Raw genomic sequence first — 27,140 nt, forward strand, 5'->3', positions numbered from 1 at the left:
ACAGTCAGTTTGCTGGCATCCAGGGGGAGCAGCGAGGCGATGGAATGGGCGGTTTGGGTGGCCTGGGTGTGCACGAACACTCTGATGACCTTGAAGTCAAATGTCCACCAAGCAGTCACAGAACATGAAAAGTAATCAAACAAAGTTGCGGGCTGGGGCGGGTGGATTGGAGCATGGAAATGAAGAAATGGAGAAATGTTGAAATGGAAAACGAAATTGGAATCGAGCATATGGTAAGCCAGAAAGACATTTTTCCTCACAGCAAAAATGTCACTGCATTTTTCCCTTATTTTAATCAGAATTTGATTTGTGGCCAACGGCTTGTTTGATTTCATGACAAAATTCCATGAATAGCATTAAAAGTTTTAAAGGTCCCTTAGCTTTTTAATAAACACTCAATGTCTAAGCTTGCAACTCGAAGTTGACTAATTCATCAAGCTAAAACTTGGGCCAGTGAAATGACTTTCTCTCAGCATTTTCGGGCCCCTAATGGTGATTTTTTCGCATTTACATTCCTTGACATTTTTTAGTTTCGCTGCAAATTCAATTAATTTTGGACTTCAGCAGAAGCTGACTTTTGCCATTTTATTTGTACCCACTATCTCCAGTTCGCTCGGCTTCGTGCTGGATCGCAGCTTCCCACTTAATTATGCAAATTTAATAACAAACGCCAAATGGCGCGCACAAAGACAGAGACAGGGCGAGCCAGTGCGAAAGGGACGGCGGCTCGAGGTTTATTATAAATGCCATTATGCGACAGAAAAAAATATGCAAAGGGAATGGGGAGCGAAGGGCTTAGGGAACTCGCTTGCAATTCTTTTCAAGCATGCCCCAAGGAGTCGTAGCGGTAACAGGCTGGCCTAATCAACGTGGTTTTGTCGTGTTCCCCCACGAACTCCCACTCTCACTTTCCCCCCGCCCCCACACACTTTCTCCTCGACCCCCCGCTGGCCCACCCTTAACCCAGCAACCCACTTTTGTGCATTCGCCAGCTGTCGCTAATGTAATTAAATCGCAATGCTGACGGAGGCCGAGCCTTTTTTACTTTTCGGACAATAAAATTTATGCACTCGCCTGGTGCAAAGGGGCCCGGTGAAAGGGGGGAGAAAGTGTTAGGCGAAGTTAAAGGATCTGCGAAATGGAGGACGAAATGGCTTGGCCAGCTGGCAATCTGTGGCCTAATCGCAGCCCCAAAGGGGGTGGTGAATGCAGGGTGAAAGGGGGCTGAAAGGGGGTAAGCCGGGCGAGGTGTGCATAAAGGATAATTGCAAGGACCGTTGTGCCGCCTGAACCGTATAACGTTCACCATTCACACTAATGCCATAAAAAGCAACCAAACAAATGATTCTCTCAGAATGGGTATGTGTGGTCCATGTGTCTGTGACAAGTTCCAAACAATGGAAAACAGAAACAACAACAGCAACAATGGCGAACACCGACAACCACAGGGAAGATGGCAAGTGCAAGAACCACAAAAAAATAATGACAAAACTGGCCTGAGACACGGAGAAAGGGGTACGAAAATTAAGGGGTACAAACAGGGTAATATGGACGCAGGGGGAGTGTGGAAAACCCACAGCAAGCGAAGAGGAAGTGGCCCGCACAGTGGTGACACAGTGGGGAAAACTATGGAATACAATGAATGTAGAAAAAATTAACTTTGATTTTTTCTAATTTTAATTTATAACTCACTTTTTTCGTTCACTTTTTTTCTTTACTCTATTTTAAAGTTAAATATATATGTAAGCATTAGAAGAAGTTTGAAACATGACTAAGAAACGATTTCTGAATGTCATGTTAACTTTTAACTGCTGATTTTGAAAAATATATGTTAGGGTTTATCTAACTGAAAACTCTTAGCTGGGGATATGTTCTAGTTAAACTTGGAGGTTAAGCTGTGTCTGTAAAAATGTATCACTAATAACACACCCTGTAAAGGTTAGTAGTTCTTAAAGCTGACATCACATTGAGAAAACGACAACAAACCTGAACCTTGAACTTGACATTGCGAAAAAGGCACTTAGAATCTAATCATTCCTTTCAAATAAATCAACCTCTGCCCCACTGTGCGGTGGCCAAGCGGAAATGAAAGTTTTGCGAAATTGCAACCGCATTTGCATGTGTGCGAGGGAGAGTGTTCGCCCGGGTGTATTTAGTTAATGGACTAGTTTTGTTATATCCCCAGGGGGTCCTCCGACCCCAGCCCCTGCCCCCCCACAACCCCATCCAAGGCCGCTGCACTAACAAATCCACTTAGGAGGACTCTTTTCGGACTGCGGTCGACCGCACAAATCCAAATCAATCAACGACCAGGCTCCCCGCGCTCTGCTATTTTTACTTTTCCCTCGTTTTGGGCCAACTTACAACTGTAAATGCTGCACGGCTAATTGGCCAGGAGATGGGGAAAGTGAAAGTGGGTGGCCCCAGCGCCGCCTCATCAATCATCGAGGTACACGGACCGCCTGCCGGAAAATGGACCCCCATCCGGAGTGGGAATGGGCATCCCAATCCCCGGCTTGTTGACATTTCAGGTTGAGTTGTCAGCCCCCAAAAGCTAATCCCAATCCCGAGCACTCGAACACCCGGAGTGCCCAGACCAAGATATGCCCCTCTCCACTTTTCGATACTGTCCTTGCGCCTTTGTTTGGCTTTCAAATAAAAATCAAAAAATCATTAATTAAATAGTAAGTCACCCTCCTGGCCGCCGAGATTCCTCGCCTGCATTTTTGCAGTTCTTTTTTTCGCTGAAGGACAACCGTTGGCGGTTGATGTTGACATTTATAATACATCATCCTTGATCGAGCTCATAAATAATTGGGCAATCAGGGCTGCGTGGAAAAAGCCCTGGCCGGGGAGATGTTGCTGTCAATCAGCAATGAAATATTCATTTCTTGGCGATATTATTATTTGATTTGACGGCTTGAGTGCTTTATTAGTTTTGGCGTGTGCTGATGTTGGTATTTTCGGAGTATATGTGGTAGTTTTATATTATGAAGGTCTCCTTGAAATATTTAAGCGAACTTTAAAGGATTTTTTATAAGAGGATGAAGGGGGCGAAGCGTGAAGAAATCCTCTTCCACTTTGGCATTCTGAGAAACCAATCTGGAATCAAAGTTAAAAGTACTTCAAATGCCGGCTTAAATATTCAGTGACATCTGTTGAGCTGACACGGCAGCATGACAGACCAGGAGGAAATAGTTTACACATTCATTGTGATCTCATTGCGGGGAAATTGTTCCGGGAAAACCTTGCTCCCAATCGGCTTTTCCCCGGCATCCCCGCCCCCTCTGCGGCGGGCAAACGGTCCAAGAGCCGTGGAAAAGCGGGCCGAGATGGCAGCAATCCGCGGCTTAAAAGGGAATCGCTGCCGGACAGAAATGGCCAAGGCAAATTGCAAAACTTTGTCCGCCAGCTTTGAATGCCATTAAGTGTCGCAGCCGCGGGGCAACAGCCATGCACCCACACATGGCACACCCTAAGCCAGCCGGGGCCACCCTAAAACACCCGGCAAACCGAGTGAAAAATGTTGTGACGCTGACATAATGGCCAAGTCAGGCACACACACAAAGGCAACCGCGAGGTTTATGCCTGGCAAGGAGCAGGACTGCTCGCCGGCAAGGATTAAGACCCTACGCAGAGGTCCTGGGCATATGGCCATTAGGGTGGACCTTGCTTGGCACACCAATAGGTTATATATCGGAATTTTAGGACACTATTCAAATAAAACTTAAATATTATTTGTTAAGTATATGTTTAATGAAACAAACTTTAGAATCTTAGAACCTTTTGTCCTATAAAGTAAGTTATATATTTGTAATCTGCTAATATTATGCATAAGTATTTTAGGCAACTATGCAAATTACATTAAAATATTATTTTATAATTATATTGTTATTGAAACAAACTTTGTCTTTAAATTTATAAGCCACTTTGTTATTGTTCCCTTATAGGTTAGTTTTTTATTTTAATTTAAATTTTTTTTAATATATATTTTTAATCAAACAAGCTTTGAAAATCTCAGAAGAAATTCCTGTGTTTTTTAAATTACAACAATAAAAAGAAGCATACACAATTGCCAAGAGTTTAATATACTTTTATATATTATCTATATGTTTATAAACCATTTTGTTATTTTTCCTTAAAAGGTTTTGTATCTTTTCTTCCAAATACTTTAAAAATGTGAAGATATATTTTCTATATATTATTTTTTCTTTATTATTTATTAAATATAAACGATTTAGGCTTTACTTTTATTTGTCAATTCTCTGGAATTAGATTACATTTTAAAGCTTAAATATAAATCTTGTTTTTAACTTTCAACCACCTTGGCCACCTGTCATTTGACTTATTTCGTGTGAACATGGCTTAAAAACATGTATGTACCTTATGTACCTAAACAATGCATGATGCTAGCTTTAAGGCTTTTAAACACCAATAAAGTTGGCCTAAAAATACAGTGCCCCATAAATATTTAAGCTTGTTTGCACTTGCAAAAACACTGGCCTGGATAACGTGTCGTATGCGTAATAATATATACGGCCGCCCTAAAGTTATAATTTGTTGTTTTTAATCATAATAAATATGAATGCAAGCTATCGCATACGTAATATTTGCAAATGCCTTTGAGCTCTTCTAGGGCCACACGAAAAATTGTGGCCTGTGCTCCTAGCTCCAGACAAATTTTAAACCCTTTTGGGTAATTAAGTTAGAGTTCCGGCTAATTTCAGAGTCGCCGGGGAGAGATCCAACCTGCTGCATGCCTCTAAACGCCGGGGTGGCTCCTATGCCACCATTTGCGCAACTAGAGATGGCCGTTAGGACCACGGCCCCGCCCATGTGGCACCGCCCACCTCCTCGGGTATATGTACTTTTTTTATTTTCTCCGTTTCAGTCACGGCAACTGTTGACACTACAAAGTAGCAAGCCTTGTTGTTGCTCCTGTTGATGATGTCCTTGTTGCAGTCGTAAAAAGCGCTCCATGGGTGTGAGTGTGCAGCACATAAATATGCATTTCCCATTTTCCAACGGCAGCGGCAGCAGCAGCAGCCATCGAGCCATCGCATGCGAATATTTTTATACATATTCATTGGCTTGGCCATGTCCATGTCAATGTGGGTTAGTGTGCTTTTCTCCCGCTTTCCCAACCGATTTTCCCCGCTTCGAAAGCGCTTTTCCCCCGCTTTCCCCGACAGGATTTTCCCCCGTCGTCTGGCACCTGCGACATGCAACTCCAGCCGGGAATGGCGTGCCTGCCGCATTTGCATTTGCCAGCTGAGGGGCGCCTCCCTGACATTACCATTACCATTCCGCCACAACCCAGTCCCAGTCTCAGTCGCAGTCCCCCAGACTTTCCTCCGTAATGTCAATAAAAAGCAACAGCAACTGATTTCCACTAGCGTTCTCTTCCTTCAGCCAGGTGGGGACCAGGTGGGCCGAATCTGTGTCTACTGCTCGGGATCTAACTTATTCTAGTTAGCAAGAAATTTATAGATCTAAGGTTTTTAACTTACAAAATTTTACTAAACTACTACAAAAATTTACTAAACTACTACATACTATTATATTTCCGTTTTACAACACTACAAAACAAATTTTTGCGGGAGTTGTGTTTTTTGCCTTTTTCCAACACTACACAACATTTTTATTTCGTGGGTTGTATTTTTTCTCTTCAATTATTTCTATGATCTTTTCGAGTCAAAAACTTTAATAAACCTATGTATTTATATTTACGTGGTATTAATTAACTGTTTTGTATAACTCAAACTCGTACAATAAGATATGATTTTACATCTAGATTACCTCACAAACCATTTATTTTTAAGCGTGAGCTCATTTTAAAAAATTGTAAAATTTATTTCCCCTAACAAATCCTTTGAACTGGTTCCTGCAATTTTACTTTTTTATCAGCTCCCATCGTGAAGCATTTTAATCGACACTAACAAAATTACCTGAAAGTTATACAAACTGGTGTGAGTTAAATAAGAAGAGAAAACATGCCAAATGGCAAGCAGCAAATAAATAGTAATACAAGCAGATTTAATGGTATGGTAAGAGGTGCTTGATGGGCGGGGAATCCTCTGCAGGTCGACGCCAGTTACCCAAACGATGCCGTGTCCGTGTCCGTATTGTTGTCCGTATATCTGCCTATCTGTATGCCGCCCTGTCCGTATGCCTCCCTGTCCGTATGTCTGCGTATCCATGTCCGTGTCTATGTCCCTGCCATGCGATGCCAGCGCGTGGTTTACACATGTTACCTGCTTACATGCCTGAGGACTCGAATTCGAATCCACTCCCGTACTCGTACTCGCACTGCCTGCATCAAATTCAGCAATAACAACCGCCATTAGTCGACCTGCCAAACGAAAGTGATGGGAATTATCTAGGTGTACTGCTAGGTACTCGTTTTGGGTCCTCTAGTTAACTTGTAAAGAATGAAATTCAAACCCACAACAGCAACATTTTGGTAGCTTACACTAAATGTTATTTTAAGGTCATCAAATTGATTTAGTATTACTTTTAAAACCTGATATCTTAATATTTTATAAATTTAAGAAATTCGAAAAATGAGAATAGCTTACCCTAAATTTATAATTTGTTTGGGCAGTAATACAATTAAGATTATGTATATTTCATTACTAATACCTTATATGAACAACCAAGGCTGGTACACTAAACTACATTTATACATAAACATGTGTACCTCTTACATCTCTGACAACTTACTAGACTAATTCGCCAAAGTGAGTGGGTGGTGGCTGGCAGTCAATAAAACGATTTTGATTATGAATGACAACATTTGAAATGTTCCAATTACGCTCAAATATTTTGATAAACTTCCACGCCAAGCGCCCAATGGACTGACTCACTGGCTGACTGACAGCGACAAATTTGTCGTTGGCCATTTTCCGAGGAAATAGTGAAATGGTAAAGGTAGCTGGCAAATAAATAGCAGTCCCTTAAAAATGTGATTTCTTTTATGGCAAAACTTTGATTGCGGAAATGTGAGTAAATAAATTTGATAGAGAGTGGTGTTGGGAAAGGTTGTTTTTTAATGTTGAAAGATTCCATATATTCTCTATTTGCTGATAGAATGTTGGTATAAGCAGGATTTTTAATCTAATAATATATTTGCTTTCAAATAGTCTTTATATTCTCTTTTATGGCAGAAGCCTAATTGCGGAGAAGTAGGTAAATCATTTTTTAAGAGATTGGCAAAGGAACTACAGGTTCAGTGTTGGATAAGTGTATTTTTTATATTTTAAATAATTCATATATTGTCTATTAACTGATGAAGTATTGGGACAATCATAATCATAATCATTTAATCATAAAATATATTTGCTTTAAAACAGTTTCTTTATTATAATTAAATAAGGTTTCAGTGTTGTTAAAGGGTGTATTTTTGTTGAAATATAACGTATATTGTACTTTTACTAATCGAATGTGGGGATAGAATGGTTTTTAATCTTATAATTCATTTCTTTTTAAATACTCTATGTACCACATATTAACTGACGTATTTTCCTTTGGTTTCTTGCAGCGGACAGCTCGTTTCTTTTGGCCAACGCACAAATCGTCGATTTCCCGATCGTCTACTGCAATGAGTCCTTCTGCAAGATCAGCGGCTACAACCGGGCCGAGGTCATGCAGAAGTCGTGCAGGTATGTGTACGTATTGCCGATTTATTCTCACTACAACTACTTCCGCTCTCTACTCGCTGTTCTTGGTGTTCTCTGCGTTTTAATTGCCGCTTTAATTGTTAATCCCCAGCGATTATTAATATGTATTTATTGGTGTCCTTGATGTCGTGGCTTTACCTGCCGATAAGGCCGGCCAAGATGTTGATTTATTACCCTCGATGTGTGGTCAATATTTTTACTTTTATTGTATGTACAATGCGAAAGGTGTACGTTGTTTAAGCATACATTTAGTATTATATTTTATTTGTTTCGTTCGCGTTAGGAAAAGCCTATATTTTATTGAACCACCCTACCTTTTAAGTTGACTTTTAGTTAATACCCATTTAATATCTTAAGAGCTAAAGGTTCCTGAGACTTCCCCTTTATTAAGTATCTTTCTACTACCCCACTTTCTCTGCACTTATCTTTGTGTTTTCCATCACCACTTTCACTTTCTTTAGTTTGACTTTTAACCACGTTAAAGTTGCATGCTTATTTCCTAGGAAAATATTAGCTTTTGAGCAGTGCTGCTCAAACTGTAGGCGGCACAGGTGATGCAGGTGGAAATAGGAGTGTGGCGGAGGCGTTGGCAGACAGACAGGGCGGAGACTTTGGACATTTCCCCTTGGGATCCTGGACAGCTAAGAGGATTGCCCGAGATTGCAGGAGATTTCTTGCCTGTCCGACCATTAACAGCTTGTTCACGCACCTGACCAGCCCCAACCCCACCCCTCCTGGTTTTCCACCATTTTCACCGTGTTTATCTGCTTAACGGCTTATCCGCAGCTGCTTACACCGGCCATTGAATGTGAAGTTCATTTATTGTTCCAGCTTTTTTGCTCCGCTTGTAGTTTTTTCAATTAATTTTCGTACTTACATTTTTTCCCGCTTTTTTGCATTTTTGCCGGCCATTAAAAAACCATTGTCGAACTTAATGCACTTTGCTGCTCAGCGAACTTAATGCAAATGGACAGAAGGCTTTTCCCGTTTTTCCATCTTGTGTAATGAAAGGAAAAGGCCACAAAGTATGCAGCACGTAAAGGGGAAATATGATAGAGATGCAACCGTGAAAATATTTTAGGGTTTTATAATTAAAAAACAAATTTAAAAAATTTTTTAAAATTTATTTATGTCATATATAAGAAATAAAAAAAACATGACAGCCCACCACTATTTTACACTGTTTATGTGGCGGCAGCGAATGGGCAGAGCAATTTCGCACAATTTGCAAGCTACGACTGCTGACTTAAACAACTGAAGCCACTTTTTATGGGAAAATACATAAATATATACAAGTATTTCATACTAAAGTTATATAATACACTAATCATATTTTTATTGGCTATTCTTCACTAAGTAACACAAAACCAGAGACCAAATATTATAAAATGTTTCACGCCTGCATCTCTAACACTCATAATAAATATTTACATCGACATGCCGCTGGGATAATTGCCCGAAAATGTTAAGGCAGCTGCATCCCCCTGGGAAGTTGGTTTAATTTTTCCGCGGGAAATTCGTCTATTTTCCTCCCCAACCAGTTTTTCTTTTGTGCCTGCCGTTTTGCGTTTCCATTTCCCGTAACTCTGTTGCAAATTGCCAGCCGGTGGTCCTGGCCAAACAAATTTTCTATGCAAACCTTTGGTGAATTGATGTGATGGCTGGTGCGCGAGAGAGATGGCGAGTGGGCGAAAAAGAGACGGGTAGCGAAGGGAGAGAGGGAGAGGGAGATAGCATCTGCACAAGTGTTAACTGCATTTGTTTGCCTTAACTCGGCCAGGACTTTCGATGGTCGTGAACTCGGTCCCTGGCCCTTTTTTGTGAAATTCTTTTTCATTTTCCCTCTCTTTCGCCCGCCCGCCGCCCGTCTCTTTCGCCCACCAGCCTCATAAATCAACAAGCGCCGGCCCAGAGGCCAGCGTATCCAATGATTCTCCCGAGAATCGCCTGTAATTTGCGGGCCAAAAAAGCGGCCCTAAAAAGAATAGGGATACGGTTGGGCAACTCACCTGCAGCATCAGCGGCTGAACTCCCCAGGTGGAAAAAATACAAGTTTTTAATGCCAATCTGCCGTTTAGCCAGCGATGCGCCGTCCCTTTCCCTCCGCCACCGTGCACGCCATCGCCGTCTCTCTCTGGGCCCATGCATCCGTCTCTTTCCCTCCGCCGCCTTGTCGCTGTGACCCACTTTTGTTGTTGTCCTTCTCCTTGTTTGTTTCTGTTTTCTGGTCGCGTGTGAACAGGGCCAAAAAAGGAGAGACAAGGAGAATGACGGCCAAAGGCAACAAGAAAACATTGACCAGCCGAAAAAAGGAAAGGAAAAGGGAAAAGGAATGCAAAAAAAGCCAAGGAAACGTTTGATTTTCACTCGGCATTCGCTTCAATGCAACATTTTCGGGAAAACTCCAAACGCCTTTTATATTTCTCTAGCCCCCTTGACGGTAAAAGTTCCTTAAAGAGGATATTTGAAGAGATCTATTGATAATATCCTTAAGATCAGAGATTCTCAACTTTTAGGTCCTTTAATATTTAAAACTCTTAACTATCAGAAATTAAGTAACGTATTCGACGTTGTGTAAAATTTAAATTACTGTGTGAACAGGCCTTAATTATCTTAAACATTTTCTAATAAATTAAGTAAAATGGGGCTTAAAATAAAATAAGTCATTTAACATATTTGAATGTCCTTTTCCTTATATAAAAACGGAATTTAAAATTCCTAACTATCAGAAACCCGATGATATAACGTAAGCGAAGAGGTGTGAACAGGCCTTAACAGTAATCATTAATCATTTACTAATAGATTCATTAAAATATAAAAAGGGCCTTAAAATAAAATATCCAAGTTAACATATTTTTAATGTCCTTTCCCTTATATAAAAAGGGAGTTTAAAATTCATAACTATTAGAGAGTTAGGTTAAAAATTTTAATCTCTGTGTGAACAGGTCTTCATAATCCTTAAACATTTTCTAAAAGAATGCGTTAAATATACAACGTGTTTTAAAATTAAATATCCAATTTAACAAATTTAAAACATAAACCCTTTTCTCCAAAAACATATTTTCTTTCGAACATCCGATAAAAGTAATAATCCCCTTCAAAATTGTTTCGAAATCTCCATTATAAGCTGGTAGCCCCCTTTGTTTGTGGTGCTCCCTTATACATATGTAACTCGGATTGTGTAAGGGATTTTCTCAGAGTGCTTTTCGTTGGACCCCCTAAAAAATAATAGAATTTCGAGTGCCTGTCGAGGGCTCTCGCTGTGCGCCAGCCACGAGCACATAAACACTTTGTGCATCCGTATCCCTATCTACATGTATCTATGGCCCTATCCCCGAATCCAGGACCTGTTTTTTGTTTGCTTTGTAACCCAATTTCGTTTTTTGCCCCTGTGTGTGTGAGCTCCAAGCACACACTCGCACACTCACACACTCGCTCACCCATACAAACAAAGGCGACCCGTGACGTCGCCGTTTCGCTGGAGCATACATAGTTTGTTGAACTTTTGTTCGGGCCACGGATAAAGCAACACAACAGAAATTAACTACTGCTCCTCCACTTCCGACCATCCCCCCCCCCTTTCTTTTGCCGCCCCTCCGCCCATTTCTCCTTCGTTTGCGTTCTCGTTTTCCTTCGGTTCGCCGCTGACGTCATCGAGGCTGGCCCAGAAGTATGCAACACTTTTGTGCGGCACTGCAAGTGGTTCCCTTGTCCCGATTTCAGTTGACTTTACCAAGTAAATATATAATCAGCGGAGGCACCAAAAGTTTAGGCCCCCTTTAACCCAGAAACTCGATCATTTATTATTTAGTCTTCGATGGGAAATGAACGAAAAATAATAAATTTAACAAAGTAAACCGAGCTATGTGCATAAGGCAAGCCCCCCGAGCTGATTGTTTTCCAACTTTTCGTTGGCAAGGGCCCGGCGCTCGTGTGTCGGGAATATCAAATTACCGCATACAGTTTTTGATTTCAATAATCCAGGCCACACTGTGATAATATTGGGGGTAGTTTGGTGACTAAATACTGTATAGAAATAAGCACACCAGCATGTAATATTTATTAAGTTGACCCCATCGCCATTGCCAATCAATACTGTATAATGCATATTATGTTGACCCGAGCCCCAAGCCATAATACAATATTATATGGTATATATAGCACATCGGTTGAGCAGCGGTGCATTAAATTGATATTTGTTTAATGCCTTTTGCCGTGTGCAGTGGGGCTTCGCCGCATTTTTTCCCGGTGGGCCCCAGGTGCATCAATCTTGTTTTGTTCGGCATGTTTTCCTCGAATTGGAACGCTTTCTGTTTTCCCATTTTCCGCTGCATGTGTTTGCCTCGGCGTCCATGTGTGCGAGCGTGTGTTTCTGTTCATATGGGTGTGCGGCATGCAACCGATGTAAGGCTAACCAAGAATAATACCTCGTCTGTTCTCCGCATCTCTTTCTATCTTTCCGGCATCTCCGCAACCACATCCTTGGCAATCCTGCAGATGCGGCTTCATGTATGGCGAGCTGACAGACAAGGAGACGGTGGGACGGCTGGAGTACACGCTGGAGAACCAGCAGCAGGATCAGTTCGAGATTTTGCTCTACAAGAAGAACAGTGAGTATGCCCCTGGGCCGTGCCCCTGACCCCGTTCCCCGTTGGCTAAATTGCCCGTGCCCAATGGCCACTGGCCAGCTTATTCCGAGACCCAAATCAAAGTCATACCGCTTTGCCTTAAATCTGTTAGCCCCTTTCATAAAGTTATGGGAATATGGGCGTTTTTTAATAAAACATATTATTAGAATCCCTCTGCATAATAAAATTGAAGTATCTTAGAGCTTAGAAGAAGTACAAAAGAGCTAGGGTCTTTGAAGCTTGCCTTGCTTTTAAACAACCAATAGTATTTCTTTAAAAAAATCATGCCAATCTAAGCAGTATTTAATACTTAAATGTATAACTCTTTAATCTAAAGACCCTAGACCTTTTTTAAATAAATAAATTCAAAATTAAAAATAAAGACACTCCTTACAAACAACTTTATAAGAACTTATGAAACAAAAGCCTCTATATTAGTTTGTTACTGGCTGTCAGAATCTTACCAATCGAAACCCCCTTTACTGATAAACCACTCAAGGTATTACTGGTAATAGCTCTGTTGAATCGAAATTGTATTTGGAAATTATTACGCATTCAGGGACCCGAATTAATCTTTCAGCCAGGACTGTAGGCTATTTGGCTTTATGCTCGAGCTGTGCCCATTGTAAATTGTTCATTTCGTGAATTCCTGACTCCGAACCTTTCATAATTCATTCCCAAGCCGCCCCGCCCCCCGTCTCGGTCCCCTTGAATTCTATTCGCCAGAACGCAACCCCTTCCATTTTCCATTCGGCCCACCTGCCACCCGCCACCCGCCACCCAATAATGCCAACAAATTGGGGCTGCGATGGCAGGCCGCCGGCACTTTTGAGTGAGGCCCATCAATCAAGCTGCCAGCTGCCCGCCCAGACACCTGTAGTAGTGCCACATCCATCCAATCCCGGCCAAATCAAGTGGAATCGAGTCGCCCCACAGCCCCGCAGCTTCCCAGCCCACCCAGCGACTCCCCAGCTACCCAGCTCCCCAGCGAGTATGGCCAGATCTTCGGGTGTCGAGCTCACGAATTAACGCCTTCGAGTATCAATTTTCAGATTTGCAGTGTGGCTGCGCCCTCTCGCAGTTTGGCAAGGCACAAACCCAAGGTATTTTCAAAATCGGGGGGTTCCCCTGCACCTGGGGGCGTTTTCCGCGTTTCTCCCGGGCAATTTTCCCGACCCACGTCTTGGCAGGCTGCCCGCAGCAATATAAACCCACATCCTGCATCCTGTTGCATGTGCGGTCAGAGGTCGAGGGCCATTGGGGGTGGGGGGCGGTGCATTAAATAAGCATAAATCAATTGAAATATGAGTAAGTGCAGCAGCTGGCGAAGCTCGATCCGATTGAGATTGAAATTGCAATTGGCCGGCAAAATATTTGCTTCGATTCCAAATCGAATTGGGGCCAAGGAAAAAGAAACAATGGCCGAATCTCTGGCAAATCCAACACTGACAGGTGTCCCCCGGCGACGGGCTATGGCCAGGGGCCCACACACATTGGCCAGAGCCAATTAATCTAGTCAGTTCGCATCGATTCCGGCTCTGGAATTCAAATAGAAATAGGTGCAGCGGCCGAAACAACGACCGCACACAAACATTCACCGGAAACGGAAGTAGCAAATTGTGCTTGCAATTAGTGAATAATTATGCCATCGAATGCAAACCCACGCACAATCGGAGCGGAAGAGGGGAGAAGTCCTTGTCCCGTGAAAACTCAACTGCGATTACGCTCGTTAGCAGTACGTGAGCAAAATTACAGAGTCCCAAACAATTAAAAGTAACTTACCGGGCAAGGTTCAAACCAATAAATATTTATATTAATGATCCAAAGAGAGAAAATCGTAAAAACAATAAGAGATAAAATCAAAAACTAACTTACTGGCCAGGGTTTCACCCAATAACTATTTATATTTATGATCCAAAGAGAAATAATCATAAAAACAATAAGAGATAAAATCAGAACTAACTTACTAGCTAAGGTTCCCCTTGATAAATATTTTTATTTATGATCTAAAGATAAAAAATCTTAAAAATAGTAAGAGATAAAATCAAAAACCAAAGCCCAGGTTCCATTTGTTAAATAATTATATTTACGATCCAAAGGAAAAAAATCATGAAAACAAAAAAATCAAAAACCTACTTAATGGTCAAAATTCCATTTGGTTAATATTTAAATTTATGCTCCAAAGATAAAAACCTTGAAAACAAAAAGGGACACAATTAGAAATTAACTTACTGGCCAAGGTTTTTTGAAAAAATAAAAGATAAAATCAAAAACTAACTTACTGGTCAAGGTTCCCCTTAATAAATATCTATACTTATGATACTAACAAAAAAAATCTTAAAAATAATAAGAGATATAATCAAAAACAAATTTTACACACTATTAAAATTTAATTTAAGACCTTAGTAGCTGCAAAAAAACATACATAGGTTATAGGAACTTAACGTCACCTACGAAAAAATAAATAAATACAAAATTCAAGTTAACACCCTTTAGATGTCCTTTAGGCCCCTTTAATCTCTATCTTTGGTCCCAAAACTGTGCTTATAAAAGCTGCTCCACCCATTTGAACTGCGACTTTAATGCGTAAATTTACATTGGAGAGCTCATTGATTGCTTTGACAATCGCTGCACTCACTGAACTATTCAAGCGGACAGACGCAGAGCAAACAGTTTCAGCTGTTGCACACACCTGGGGCGCACTGTACGCCGCGCGATTTACATGCCGGCCATTGTCTGGCTGCAGATAGAGCAGCGAGCGTCGAGCAGCCAGAATCCAGCATCCATTATCCAGCATTCCATATCAATAATTGCAATCCAATGAAATGTCTGCGCCCCCGCTGCTTCTGCCTCTGTCTGGTCGTGACTCGAATGCGAATGGCAGTGCGAGCGGGATTATCTATCCATACAAACGAACCGAACGAGCTGAACTGAACTGAACTGGCGTTTGTGCCCCTGGCCCCCCCTTCACCGGCTCTTCGGGCCGCACTTAGCTATAATTGTTATTAATTCCGCCCACCCATCCCGCAGAAACGCCGCTATGGCTGCTGCTACAGGTCGCCCCCATCCGGAACGAACGCGACCTGGTGGTGCTCTTCCTGCTGACCTTCCGGGACATCACGGCCCTCAAGCAGCCCATCGACAGCGAGGACACCAAGGGAGGTAAGTGACCGCTCCGCTGTTTTTCGCTAATTACCCATGGTTCACGGTTTGCCGACTGATAATAAGCCATTAAACAATTTATTTCGTTAACTTTTATTTCTATAAATATGCTAATTTGAAAAATTATACCACTAGGGCTTTGTATTCACTTGTAATTCTTTTGCTTGGGTGTCTAAAAGTATGCTGTAAACAAATAACAGTCATCTTTCTGAGCTTAAAATATTTTATAGCATACTTTTAGACAGCTTACATTACACTTTAAAGTGCTTTCAATACTCTACTTGTGTGGCTCTTCTCTTCTCCCTTTTCATTTCTTTTAAAGGATTATTTGTCAGTTTCTTTGTTATTGAGAGAAATGAAATGTATAATTTTTAAATTTACACGAAATCTGCCAAGAGCCTTAAAATCAGTTGTGGCAACCGTGCTCCATGCGCACTTTTTGCACCTCTCTACGTCTACGTCTCTTTCCACCTCACTACTCTTCTTATCTGCTCTCTCTTTCCATGTCTACACACACAATCACACTCGCACCCACAATCACACCCACCTGTAAATACGCTTGAACAAATTGAAAACCAACAAAACGAAACCCCAAACAAACAAAACAAACCCAATTCGATGCGCCAACACTATGTATCTGTATCTGTACTTTAAACAAAACACCACTCATATCTGTGACTCCTTTGTGTTTATCATCCTTCTGTGCTCGCTGTGCTCTGTATACTCTTTCGATGCACTGTTTCATCGGTGTTTGTGTGCGTGTACCCACCTCGTAGCGGTTAATCTATTCTTGCCAGTTTTAGGTCTCTCGAAGTTCGCCAAATTGGCACGATCGGTGACCCGCAGTCGCCAGTTCAGCGCCCATCTGCCCACGCTGAAGGATCCCACGAAGCAGTCCAACCTGGCGCATGTGAGTCCGGACTCGTAGTCGGAGTCGTATATCTTGACATTATATTACATTATAATATATTAATCTTTTTCAGATGATGTCGCTGAGCGCGGATATCATGCCACAGTACCGACAGGAAGCCCCCAAAACGCCGCCACACATACTTCTGCATTATTGTGCATTTAAAGCAATTTGGGACTGGGTGATATTGTGTTTAACATTTTATACAGCCATCATGGTGAGTGATGAAATGCTGTCAAATCACATTTTTAAAATCACTTATAAAAGTACCTAAAAGTAGGCAACAAATTATGTTGAATGCGTACAACCAATCCTTCTTTTTCATTGCATACTTTTCGACAGTTTTTAAGTGTTTCATTTTAGGCAAATAAAAATGTATTATTTTAAAAATTATCTACGCCTTAAAGTATCCATAAATTTATTTAATGCTATTTTAAACATATTATTACGTACTTTCCCTTTTAATAATTTTGACGTTGTTTATTTGATAGCTTGGGGTTCCTAATTAACATTCATCTTACTGCTCCACATTAGGGCAACATTCTGAGGTATTTCCATTGATAAGCCAATTCATACTGCTTCAGATATTTTATTTAACCATCAGACATCCTGTCCAACAACAACTGTGAAATGTTTTACGACTCGCCCTGGTTTTCGGGGACAGGTGCCGGGCTGGGTAAGGGTTTTCCAGGAATGGGATTATCGGGGAGGGGCTGCGATGCCACCTGACGCACCCACATCCACATTCAGATTGCCACAAAGCCGCTTGCGATGCCTTTTCATAAGCCGATGTCGTCTGTCTGCTCGAATTGTGTCTATTTCCGTCAACAAGATGTTAACATTTTCGCTTAAATTGCGCTCAGCATAAGTTGGCATCCGCACACGTGTGGGTTCTGGGCTCGGGGCTCCGAATAGGGGGCTCCTCGCCACCCCACCCTTATCCGAAATACCCGTACTGCGTATCCGAAAGTTGCAATTCCTTGTTAGGTCCTTGTTTCGGTTGCCATGTTGCACACTTTTCGTTTACTTATTGTTTAATGACATTTTGCGGCACTAGTTGTTTGTCCCTGGGTGGTTCTATATTTTGCTTCCCTGCTTGTTGTTGTGGCTGTCGCAACTTTTGGATAAATGTATAGCCAGCGACAAATCAAAACTTTGTCTGTGGTCTACGCCAGATACAAATTGCACACAAAAAAGCCGGGAAGTTAAGTGATATTTTAACCAGGTGGGCAAAGGGTTTTTGAGTAAGGCTGAAGCCAAAGGAGGGCCAAAATCTTTTTTCAATCACTGTAAGTGCCTTTTGCAGAGTCAACAAAAGTTTAAAATGTAATTATTGCCGACTAGCTTTTAAGGCAAAAGGAGAACTATAAGTTTAAAGTGCTTTTTAACTGATGAAGAGAAATGGTCGATTAGATTTGCAGTTTTTGGGTGTTGGCCCTCCAAGCTAATAATCTATGGGGATCTTTAAAAACATTTAAATTTTAAATTACAAAGAAATGTTAATTAATTGAGGTTTAAATTATATTTTAGTTAACAGCAGGTTTAAAAGCTAATTTAAGTTAACAGCCGGCCTAAAACCAGGCTTATGGTAACAGCATGTTTAAAGCGCAATTATATTTAACAGCAGATATAATACATGATTTTAGTTAGCATCAGGTTAAAAACCAAATGTTAGTTAACATCTGGTTAAAGCCTAACTTTAGTAATCAAGAGGTTTCCAAATTAATTTCATTAAACAGCTGGTTAAAGCCTAATTTTAGTTAACAGGCGTTGAAAAATATATTTTTGTTAACAGTTGGCTTAAAACTTACTTTTAATTAACAGCAGGTTAAATTTCCACTTCAAATTTAACGTTCAGACTAGAAAACGAAATAAAAATGTGATCTAACTTGATGATGGTAATAACCATAGCGAAATAGATCATTTAAGATGACAAAATAGGAGGTAATGCATGTAACAATGATATGCCTTTCACAAAGTCAGGCCTCAGGTGTGTGTACACCGTACGCTGAGTGCACGGCCTCTAATTGGGCAAATACCCTCGAATCGGATCGGAAAGGGCTCGAGCTCGAGCTCGAGTGAAGAGTTCAGATAACGACCCTCTGGCAGACATTAATGTTGGTTCCCAGCCAGACAAAGCCGGCGCGGAGGACGGGCTGCTGGGGCAGGGGGACAGACAAGTGCACACATTTACATGACCAAGTGGCTGCTCAGACGGCGAGTCCTTCCACCTCATCATCATCATCCTTGCTCTCCTCCCGCCGCCTCAAAGAGGGCGGCTTATGTTTTATGTGCTTAAATTAATATGCTCGACGGTGGCGGGGTGCCAGGGAGACGGGCTTGACAGGACATAAGCAGCGGCATTCGTGGCTTGTAATCCAACCTCCGACCAGGCCAAGACGAGCCACGTTAAGAGGCTTGTAACTGCCACTTTGGGCAACAGTTAAGACAACAGCAGAAGGGGAGGGCGGGGCGGCAAGACCAACTGTTGCTCGGGTGGAAGGGAAATGGAAGTGGGAGCCGCACCTGTAACTCATGGACTGACAGATCATTCGTTTCACATATCTCCTGGCAGCTATTTCTCATTTCCCAGGTGCTTTGCTTTTTCTGTGCCAAGAAATAGACATATGTTGGGCATGTCCTTTAGATGTACTCCTTTTTTTACGGGTGATTTTCATTAAAGAACCCTAATTTATAAAGATTTTTATTGGTTTACAACATTTTGGAAATATATTACTAAAAAAGAATTCGTTTTATATCAAGATTAAATAAATTATTCTTTGCATTACAGGTCGTATGAGTAATATTATTAAATCCCATGTACGGTTGGTTTATCAATCATACGCCCCGTTGCCATGACATTTTTTCATAGCTATAGGAATTAATAATTTAACTAAGCCCCATACTAATTACCTTTCAGGTGCCATACAATGTAGCGTTTAAAAACAAAACCTCAGAGGATGTTTCCCTGCTCGTGGTCGATTCAATTGTCGATGTAATATTCTTTATAGATATTGGTGGGTACCCTCCTCACACACCCTCCCATCTTTGACTAACCCATGCTCTTTGAAACAGTTTTAAACTTCCACACAACCTTCGTGGGTCCTGGCGGCGAGGTGGTCAGCGACCCGAAAGTTATCCGGATGAACTACCTGAAGTCGTGGTTCATCATCGACCTGCTGAGCTGCCTGCCGTACGACGTGTTCAACGCGTTCGATCGCGACGAGGACGGCATCGGTTCGCTGTTCAGTGCCCTCAAGGTCGTCCGCCTGCTGCGCCTGGGGAGGGTGGTGCGGAAGCTGGACCGCTACCTGGAGTACGGGGCGGCCATGCTCATCCTGCTGCTCTGCTTCTACATGCTGGTGGCCCACTGGCTGGCCTGCATATGGTACTCGATCGGTCGCAGCGATGCGGATAATGGGGTAAGCCTGGGATTGGGAAAGTGTTGGGCCTTGTGACCCTTTCAAAATGTTTTCGAATGAACTGCCCTTCTAAATCACTCACTAATCCCCTGTGATCCCTTGTAGATCCAATACAGCTGGCTGTGGAAGCTGGCGAACGTCACCCAATCGCCGTACTCGTATATATGGAGCAATGACACTGGGCCGGAATTGGTCAATGGGCCGTCACGGAAAAGTATGTACGTGACGGCCCTATATTTCACCATGACCTGCATGACATCGGTAAGTGTGTGTGGCTGTGGGGGCCTTTCCTCAAAACTAAATAACTCTTGGCTTATCATTCTATTCCCCCATTTGATTGTTCTCTTTCTTGCAGGTGGGCTTCGGCAATGTCGCCGCGGAGACAGACAACGAGAAGGTGTTCACCATCTGCATGATGATCATTGCAGGTGCTGTGTCCTTAACACGTTCCGTTGCCGCGTCCAAGTTTCTTGATATCCCCGCACACGCGTCACGCTTTTGAATTCCGGTTCCGATCTCTCGATATCGTTTTCGATCTCGATTCCGATACCATTTGAAAGCTAGGCCATCCGCTTGCGCCGCTAGAACTAATAAATCGCTCCAGTTATTTGGTGTAGAGCCTCATTACGATCCGTAGCCCATGTCCATTTGTCCATGTCCAAGTAGAGCAACTCACTCGCATTCTCACAACGTCAATCATTGATTGATCGCAGCCAGAGTCAAGTCTTAAAAGTCTTTCTCCACCCTTCTTCTGCTCCGTCGTCATCTAGTTGCACAATTCGTGGCCATGTGTGAGTTGCATTGTGTATTCCTCTCTACTCGATGTCCGTAACTCGTAACTCGTTACTCGTTATTCGTAAATCGGTAATCGTAACGCATGATCCGTAACTCGTAATACGAAACTCGTTACTCTGTAGTAGTAACTCGTTGTTCCTAACTCGTTGGTAATAACTCGTTTTTCGCATTTCGTTACCCGTTAATTTCTATATGTAACTCGTTATTTGTAACGCGTACGTATTCTGCTGTACTGTACATTATGCCGAATCAAATCAGACAAGAGTGTCTCTCGAAAACTGCGCATGATCAGCACTCCACCGAAAGCGGAAAACAAACACCAAGGAAAAGCTGATCCTGCGCGGCTTCTCGTTCATGTCACTCGCCCTCACGCTCCCACATGCCACCTTCCACAAAAATCCATCTTTCTGTCTCCGTCTTACTGTGCTCGTCCAATCTGTGGCATTTATTACTGTTCTAGCCGCGCACCTGTGCGTCTCTTCTTCCACAGCGCGTAGAATCAGCAAATACTGATAACACACACCCAATAACTGTCTATTTCACACACATCACACGCACACTTCACCTACATGCAGAGAAAAAATATCGAAAAGGTCCTAAGTATTTTAGATTGTTGATCATTAACAGCAATGGATAGTTTACATTTTTTGATTTTATCTATCGTAATATTCGTTTCATTGATTTAGTTATTCAAGATCGACAAATAAAATTCTTAGGTATGGTAATTTCTTCTCTGTGCACTCTCACACATCTCAAGTGTTATCTAGCTGATCGTGTAAAGTTTGCTTTGAATGGAACTCCCAAGACTACGAACTTCAACTCTGTGTGCACCGCCGTTGCTTAATCTGTCCGTCTCATCACCTTTCTCTCTATATATATAGCTCTGCTGTATGCCACGATCTTTGGCCACGTGACCACCATCATCCAGCAGATGACCTCGGCCACGGCCAAGTACCACGACATGCTGAACAATGTGCGCGAGTTCATGAAGCTGCACGAGGTGCCGAAGGCCCTCAGTGAGCGAGTAATGGACTATGTCGTCTCCACCTGGGCCATGACCAAGGGCCTGGACACCGAGAAGGTAAGTTCCCGAAGCGACATCATTTCCCAAAGGATCTCCCGGGAGGCTAAATCGCCTTGAGCCTTTTTCGTTGCCAAACCAGCTTCTCGCTTCCAGAATCATTCACTTTGGCATTGTCTCAGCTGGAATATGGATACATTCAACCATTTATGTGTCTCATTTATTAACGCTTTTGTGTATCAAGTCAATGCGCTGGAACTGTGTTCCGTTTGTACATAGCGGGCTTCTCTATAGAGCTTGGCGCACTTCAGCCTATCACTATCTCTAATGCACTCGGCATACGCACACGTACATCACATACATTTACTCGCTACTCTTAACTCACTACTAAATTTTCCATTGAATATCAATCACTGTTCCTAGCTTTCACACATCTGTGATTTTTTCTCTTCAATTGTGTTTCTTAATTGGTTCTTTCAAAATATTTGAAATTTTCTCTAATCGTTGCTTTTCCTTTGGTTTTGGTTTCACTAGTCGTTTTTATATATATATACATACCTATATATATATTTTTTTTTAATTCACAATTCTTAATGGTTATTTTTTTTTTCTGAGAAAATATTACTCTTACAAGTTGAGATTTTTTTTTTTGATTTGACTTTTCTGTAATAAATAAGGTAAATTCTTTCCCATTATTTTTATCTCGTTATTCATCAATCAATGGCTTTCGTCATTTATCACTAGTAGTACAGCTTGACACACACAGTTACACCTAAGCAGCCACACTTACTCTTACCTTACTACAGACACCACTCTACTCGTTACTCTTTACTCGCTACCTCACACTACACCTGTACTATCTCTCTCTCCTAAACTCTCCGACAATGAATCTTTGGTCGCTGCTCTTGCGCTTTGTTTTCCTATTATTTTGAAGCCGCTACTCGCATTTCCCTAAGCCTAAGATCAAAAGCCCCCTCCAAGAAAAGTCAAAACCCACCCACAGATCAAGGTCCAGGTGAAGGGTCCGAGGTAAGCTGTGGGTGGCTGGAAAACCGAAACTGAAACCGAAAAACTTAAAAAAATGCGGAATCACCTTACAAGCTCTATACATCTAACGAAACCATCTTTAACAGAACTCAGCTAATCGATGATCTATCTCTCCATTCTCTCCATGTGTCTGCCCGCGAGCGAGATCCGTGCCAAAACGAAAAGCGTCCGTCAAATTCATGCCTTTAGATGAACCTGAACCAAACCGCGCAGCGTCCCCTAGAACCCCAGACACCTCTTAGCCCCTAACCCAAGAAAAGCCCAACTCTGGGGTCGCTTGCGCCTTAAAGATTTGATAATATATATACACCCAAGTTTGGTTCACAGACAGAAACAGAGTTTACAACCGGCCTGAGCCGAATAAACTGACCTTTATAACTATTTCGTTGACTGTAGTTTGTGCCGCAATTAAGAGACCCCTCATCCCCGTCCTTGACACTCCAAAAGCTGTGGTGTTACTTCCCTGAAAACCGGAAATAGCACTCGATAACACTAGAACAACAACCATACACACACAGACAGTCACAGGATCACACACTTTCACTGGAAAACAGACAACACACACACACTGACACTCGTTCAATGTTGTATGTGTATTAGTGTATGTGTGCGTGTGTGTGCGTGTCCCGTTAGCCACTAGAGCTGAAGAATTCCGCCCAGAGGATCTGAGATCCTGGGTGGAAAGCCTCCGTGGTGGTCCGCAATTTTCAAGTTCCCATAGAGAGAGCGGTTTACCGAAAAGCCGATAAACCCATCACCCAACCTCGATCGCAATCGCTTCGATTCGATTAGCCTCGAATCGAAGCCTATCGAAACGCCACTCGCAACTCGTTAACAATTCGCAGGTACTAAACTATTGTCCGAAAGATATGAAGGCTGACATATGTGTTCATCTAAATCGCAAAGTATTTAACGAGCATCCTGCATTTCGTCTGGCCTCGGATGGTTGTCTCCGGGCACTGGCGATGCACTTCATGATGTCGCACTCGGCGCCGGGGGATCTGCTCTATCACACCGGCGAGAGCATCGATAGCCTCTGCTTCATCGTCACCGGCAGCCTGGAGGTGATACAGGACGACGAGGTTGTGGCAATATTGGGTGAGTTACCCGGATTACCGACACGGTTCGATCCCCCTACTTCCCCCAGCACAAGCCGCAGAACTATCCGCTTCGATTATTTCGATAACGTACGCCCGCACAATCGGTAATATCCGGTAAAACCTCAGCTTCAAATAACTTTAATACTTTTCATGCCATCCCTTTAAATACTTTATCACTTCCAATGTTCCCATTAGAGGTAAACGGAGTAAAACGATAACAATGGTTTCGATTTTTTCGATAACCAATATTCTCATGTGACATGCAACATCATGATTGTAATAGATTTCATCAAGAAAATATTGTGTTACTTTATTAACGAACAAACGTAATCATTGATCATTTTGTCTATTTAGAAACCGTAAGTATTTTAATCGACATCATAATAATTATGATAATGTTTTCATTCACAAAAATTCGAAATATAACAAATTTATAAAAAGGGAGCTATGTAGATAACAAAGTCTATAATTAAATTACTCTCATATCTTAAAGTTTGCAATACAATTTTATATTCGTTATTGGTTAAAAAAAAAAATTGAAAAGAGAAAATCGATATGGGCACTAGGTCTGCGGCTCCTTATCGAGCCACACCACTCCACACTGAGAACACTCTCGTTGCAGGCAAGGGCGACGTCTTCGGCGATCAATTCTGGAAGGACTCGGCCGTTGGCCAGAGCGCGGCCAATGTGCGCGCTCTGACCTATTGTGATTTGCATGCCATCAAACGTGATAAATTGCTCGAAGTCCTCGATTTCTATTCGGCATTTGCGAATAGCTTTGCACGCAATCTGGTGCTCACCTACAATCTCAGACATCGACTGATTTTTCGCAAGGTGGCCGATGTGAAGCGCGAAAAAGAATTGGCCGAACGGCGTAAGAACGAGCCGCAATTGCCCCAGAATCAGGACCATCTCGTCCGGAAGATCTTCTCCAAGTTCCGTCGAACTCCGCAGGTGCAGGCGGGCAGCAAGGAGCTCGTCGGCGGATCCGGCCAAAGTGATGTCGAGAAGGGTGACGGCGAGGTGGAGCGAACTAAGGTGAGTCCTTGGGATTGGAATGCCCCCATGTGGTATCTCTCTCGCTCTCTCTGTCTCTGTCTCTCTGTTGTTGTGCATTCTGCTTTCCGTGTTATATGTTCTGTTTTCGATGTTTCGTTGTTGTTACTTATCGTTCCATTACCATATTTCGTTGTTGTGTTTTTGGGTAGTTCTATGTGCGTTTGATCCATGTTCCTTGCGACTGTGCGATACAAGTGGTGGTCTCAAAAAATGAAATGCAAAGAAATTGTATGATTTAAATAAAAAAAATGCTAAAGAGAGCCTTGAGATCCTTACAAACTTACCGCACAACCGCAGGAAGGTATCTGCATATCATCTTTCGTTGCAGTTTCAATTATATGTTCCTTTTCCGTTGGCTCAAATTCACCACGGTGCGAACCCGTTCCGTTGCCATTCGTTTCCGCCGCATTGTTCACCGTTAACCGAACTAACGTTTCTTTCGAAGCCTCAGCCTCACAATCCACCAATCACAGCTCCAGCCAGAGTCCAAGCCCCAAGGCGAACTGAAACACCCGGGCACTGAAACACGACCGGTGGGGCAACTGATTGCCGTTTACCGTTAACTGTTAACCGTTTACAGTAGTTAATAACCGTTGTATTGCTTTACTAATGTTATTTACCCTCGAAGCGACAAACTGTATACAAAGTGACTTATGCTCGTTGTGTGTCTTTCTTTGTCTTTGTCTTTCTTTAACATGCTTACGCATAATGCATATAACTGTTCACAAACTCGCAACTCACCACAATTCACTATTCACCACCATTCAATCACTACACCCACCACAACACAACTGTACTTATCGCTTTGTACATACTTTTCTGGCCTGATCTTGATTCTTTGACTGTTTTGTTTTATGTTGTGAATTTGGCTAAACTACAATTGAAATCGAATTAAACAAAATTACTAACGGAAAATTCTGTATTATTTCCCCCCACACCCGAATCGAAATTTCCCATTTCCTGCAACCCCTGCGCTTCTGAAAAAAACCCCTCCCCCCAAACCACCACACCTTCTCTTTCTTCTCTCTCCCCCAAAACATTTTTGTGATCGCAAAACGCCTGATATGATATGATATGATAATAATGCTTGCTCGGTAAACTGCTCGATAATGCCCCCAATGCTATAAACATTCGACCATCGACAATCAAAAACAAATCAATGTGAAATGCAACAACATATACAAGAAGCTACCAGCCAAACTGACACTGACCGAGGACGCCCGCATCCTCAGCACCGCCGCGGCGCCCTCGCCCTCGCCATCCCCATCGCCCTCATCGGGTCCACCATCTGCGCGCAGTACACGGGCCAGCAAGTGGGGACGCCTCCTGGGCAGTTCAAGCGTCGATTCAGCTAGCGACACCAGCGCCAAGGTAGCCGTCTCGAGAAGTTTGAGCGCCCGCGAAAGCCTCCGAGAGAGCACCGCCCAAGCGCGGCAGAGTAGTACTTCGAGTAGCAATGGTGGACAAGGCAACAAAGTAATTATACGCTTAATCAATTGGATCTGGGTTCTGGGGTCTGAAAGCCGGGATCTGCGATCGGGGATCCGCGATCAGCAGGACACCAAACACTCAGAAACACACTGGGTCACACGACACACTTTCGAAATAAGGATTCTCCGAATCCTTGCTACTAAATTTTTACTTAATTTGATTCGTTATAATTTGATAGCTTGTTTCCACTGACACGCATCTCTGACTTTTAACGAATGTATTTAAACTAGAAATGTTGATCTACCTATGTATTACAAGGTTATCTAGAGGTTTTAGCCTCTGAACCACTATAAAGATGATGAAATGCACATCAGAGGATACGAGCTATGTAACACACACTACGTTTATAGGTTTCGGTTAAATTCAAATTTAACAAACTAAAGAAAAAATATTGAGAATTTTTTTGGAGGGACACCTTAGCTTAAACAGTTTTAACGTATTTTAATATTTTTGAAAAAATGAAAATATATTTTTTATTTATTTTTTTTGTAACAATTGAAAACTTTAAAATAATGAAAATAGAGTCGGACATTTTCAAACCTTTATTTTGTGGCACTGATTTGAAGCCTAAATCCAGCCTATAAACGTAGTAACATTCACGATACAATTATACCAAAACAGACATGTCCCGAATAATGCAAAAATGCATGTTTGTTGGGGTTTCCATCCTAATGATAACTCTGTCTCTCTTTTTTTTTGCCTTTCGTTTGCTCTTCTCACTTCCGATTGCGTGACCGATATTGTTATCGATACCGAATGCGGTTGCCCGATCATTTTGCGTTCATTTTACTCAATTTTCATTTCGTACTTCTCCATTTTGAAATTG

General features: G+C 42.2%; 1 protein-coding gene across 9 annotated transcripts in view; it reads left to right on the forward strand.

Annotated features, from left to right (window-relative positions):
* Nucleotides 1-27,140, forward strand: part of LOC108026293 (potassium voltage-gated channel protein eag) — a 59,197-nt gene that overhangs the window by 29,758 nt on the left and 2,299 nt on the right. Inside the window, exons 4-17 of one of the 9 annotated variants that reach the window (XM_050887076.1) lie at nt 7,541-7,667; nt 12,177-12,289; nt 13,360-13,410; nt 15,338-15,469; nt 16,267-16,379; nt 16,453-16,596; nt 19,300-19,396; nt 19,455-19,801; nt 19,907-20,062; nt 20,157-20,229; nt 21,478-21,677; nt 23,510-23,762; nt 24,387-24,802; nt 26,009-26,299. In XM_050887076.1, coding sequence (XP_050743033.1) covers nt 7,541-7,667; nt 12,177-12,289; nt 13,360-13,410; nt 15,338-15,469; nt 16,267-16,379; nt 16,453-16,596; nt 19,300-19,396; nt 19,455-19,801; nt 19,907-20,062; nt 20,157-20,229; nt 21,478-21,677; nt 23,510-23,762; nt 24,387-24,802; nt 26,009-26,299 — 2,513 coding nt within the window. The remainder of the gene's footprint in view (nt 1-7,540; nt 7,668-12,176; nt 12,290-13,359; nt 13,411-15,337; nt 15,470-16,266; nt 16,380-16,452; nt 16,597-19,299; nt 19,397-19,454; nt 19,802-19,906; nt 20,063-20,156; nt 20,230-21,477; nt 21,678-23,509; nt 23,763-24,386; nt 24,803-26,008; nt 26,300-27,140) is intronic. The other 8 variants (XM_050887078.1, XM_050887080.1, XM_050887081.1 and 5 more) reach the window with 8 other exon arrangements.

Source organism: Drosophila biarmipes, chromosome X (genome assembly GCF_025231255.1).
Source record: "Drosophila biarmipes strain raj3 chromosome X, RU_DBia_V1.1, whole genome shotgun sequence".
Lineage (NCBI taxonomy): Eukaryota > Metazoa > Arthropoda > Insecta > Diptera > Drosophilidae > Drosophila > Drosophila biarmipes.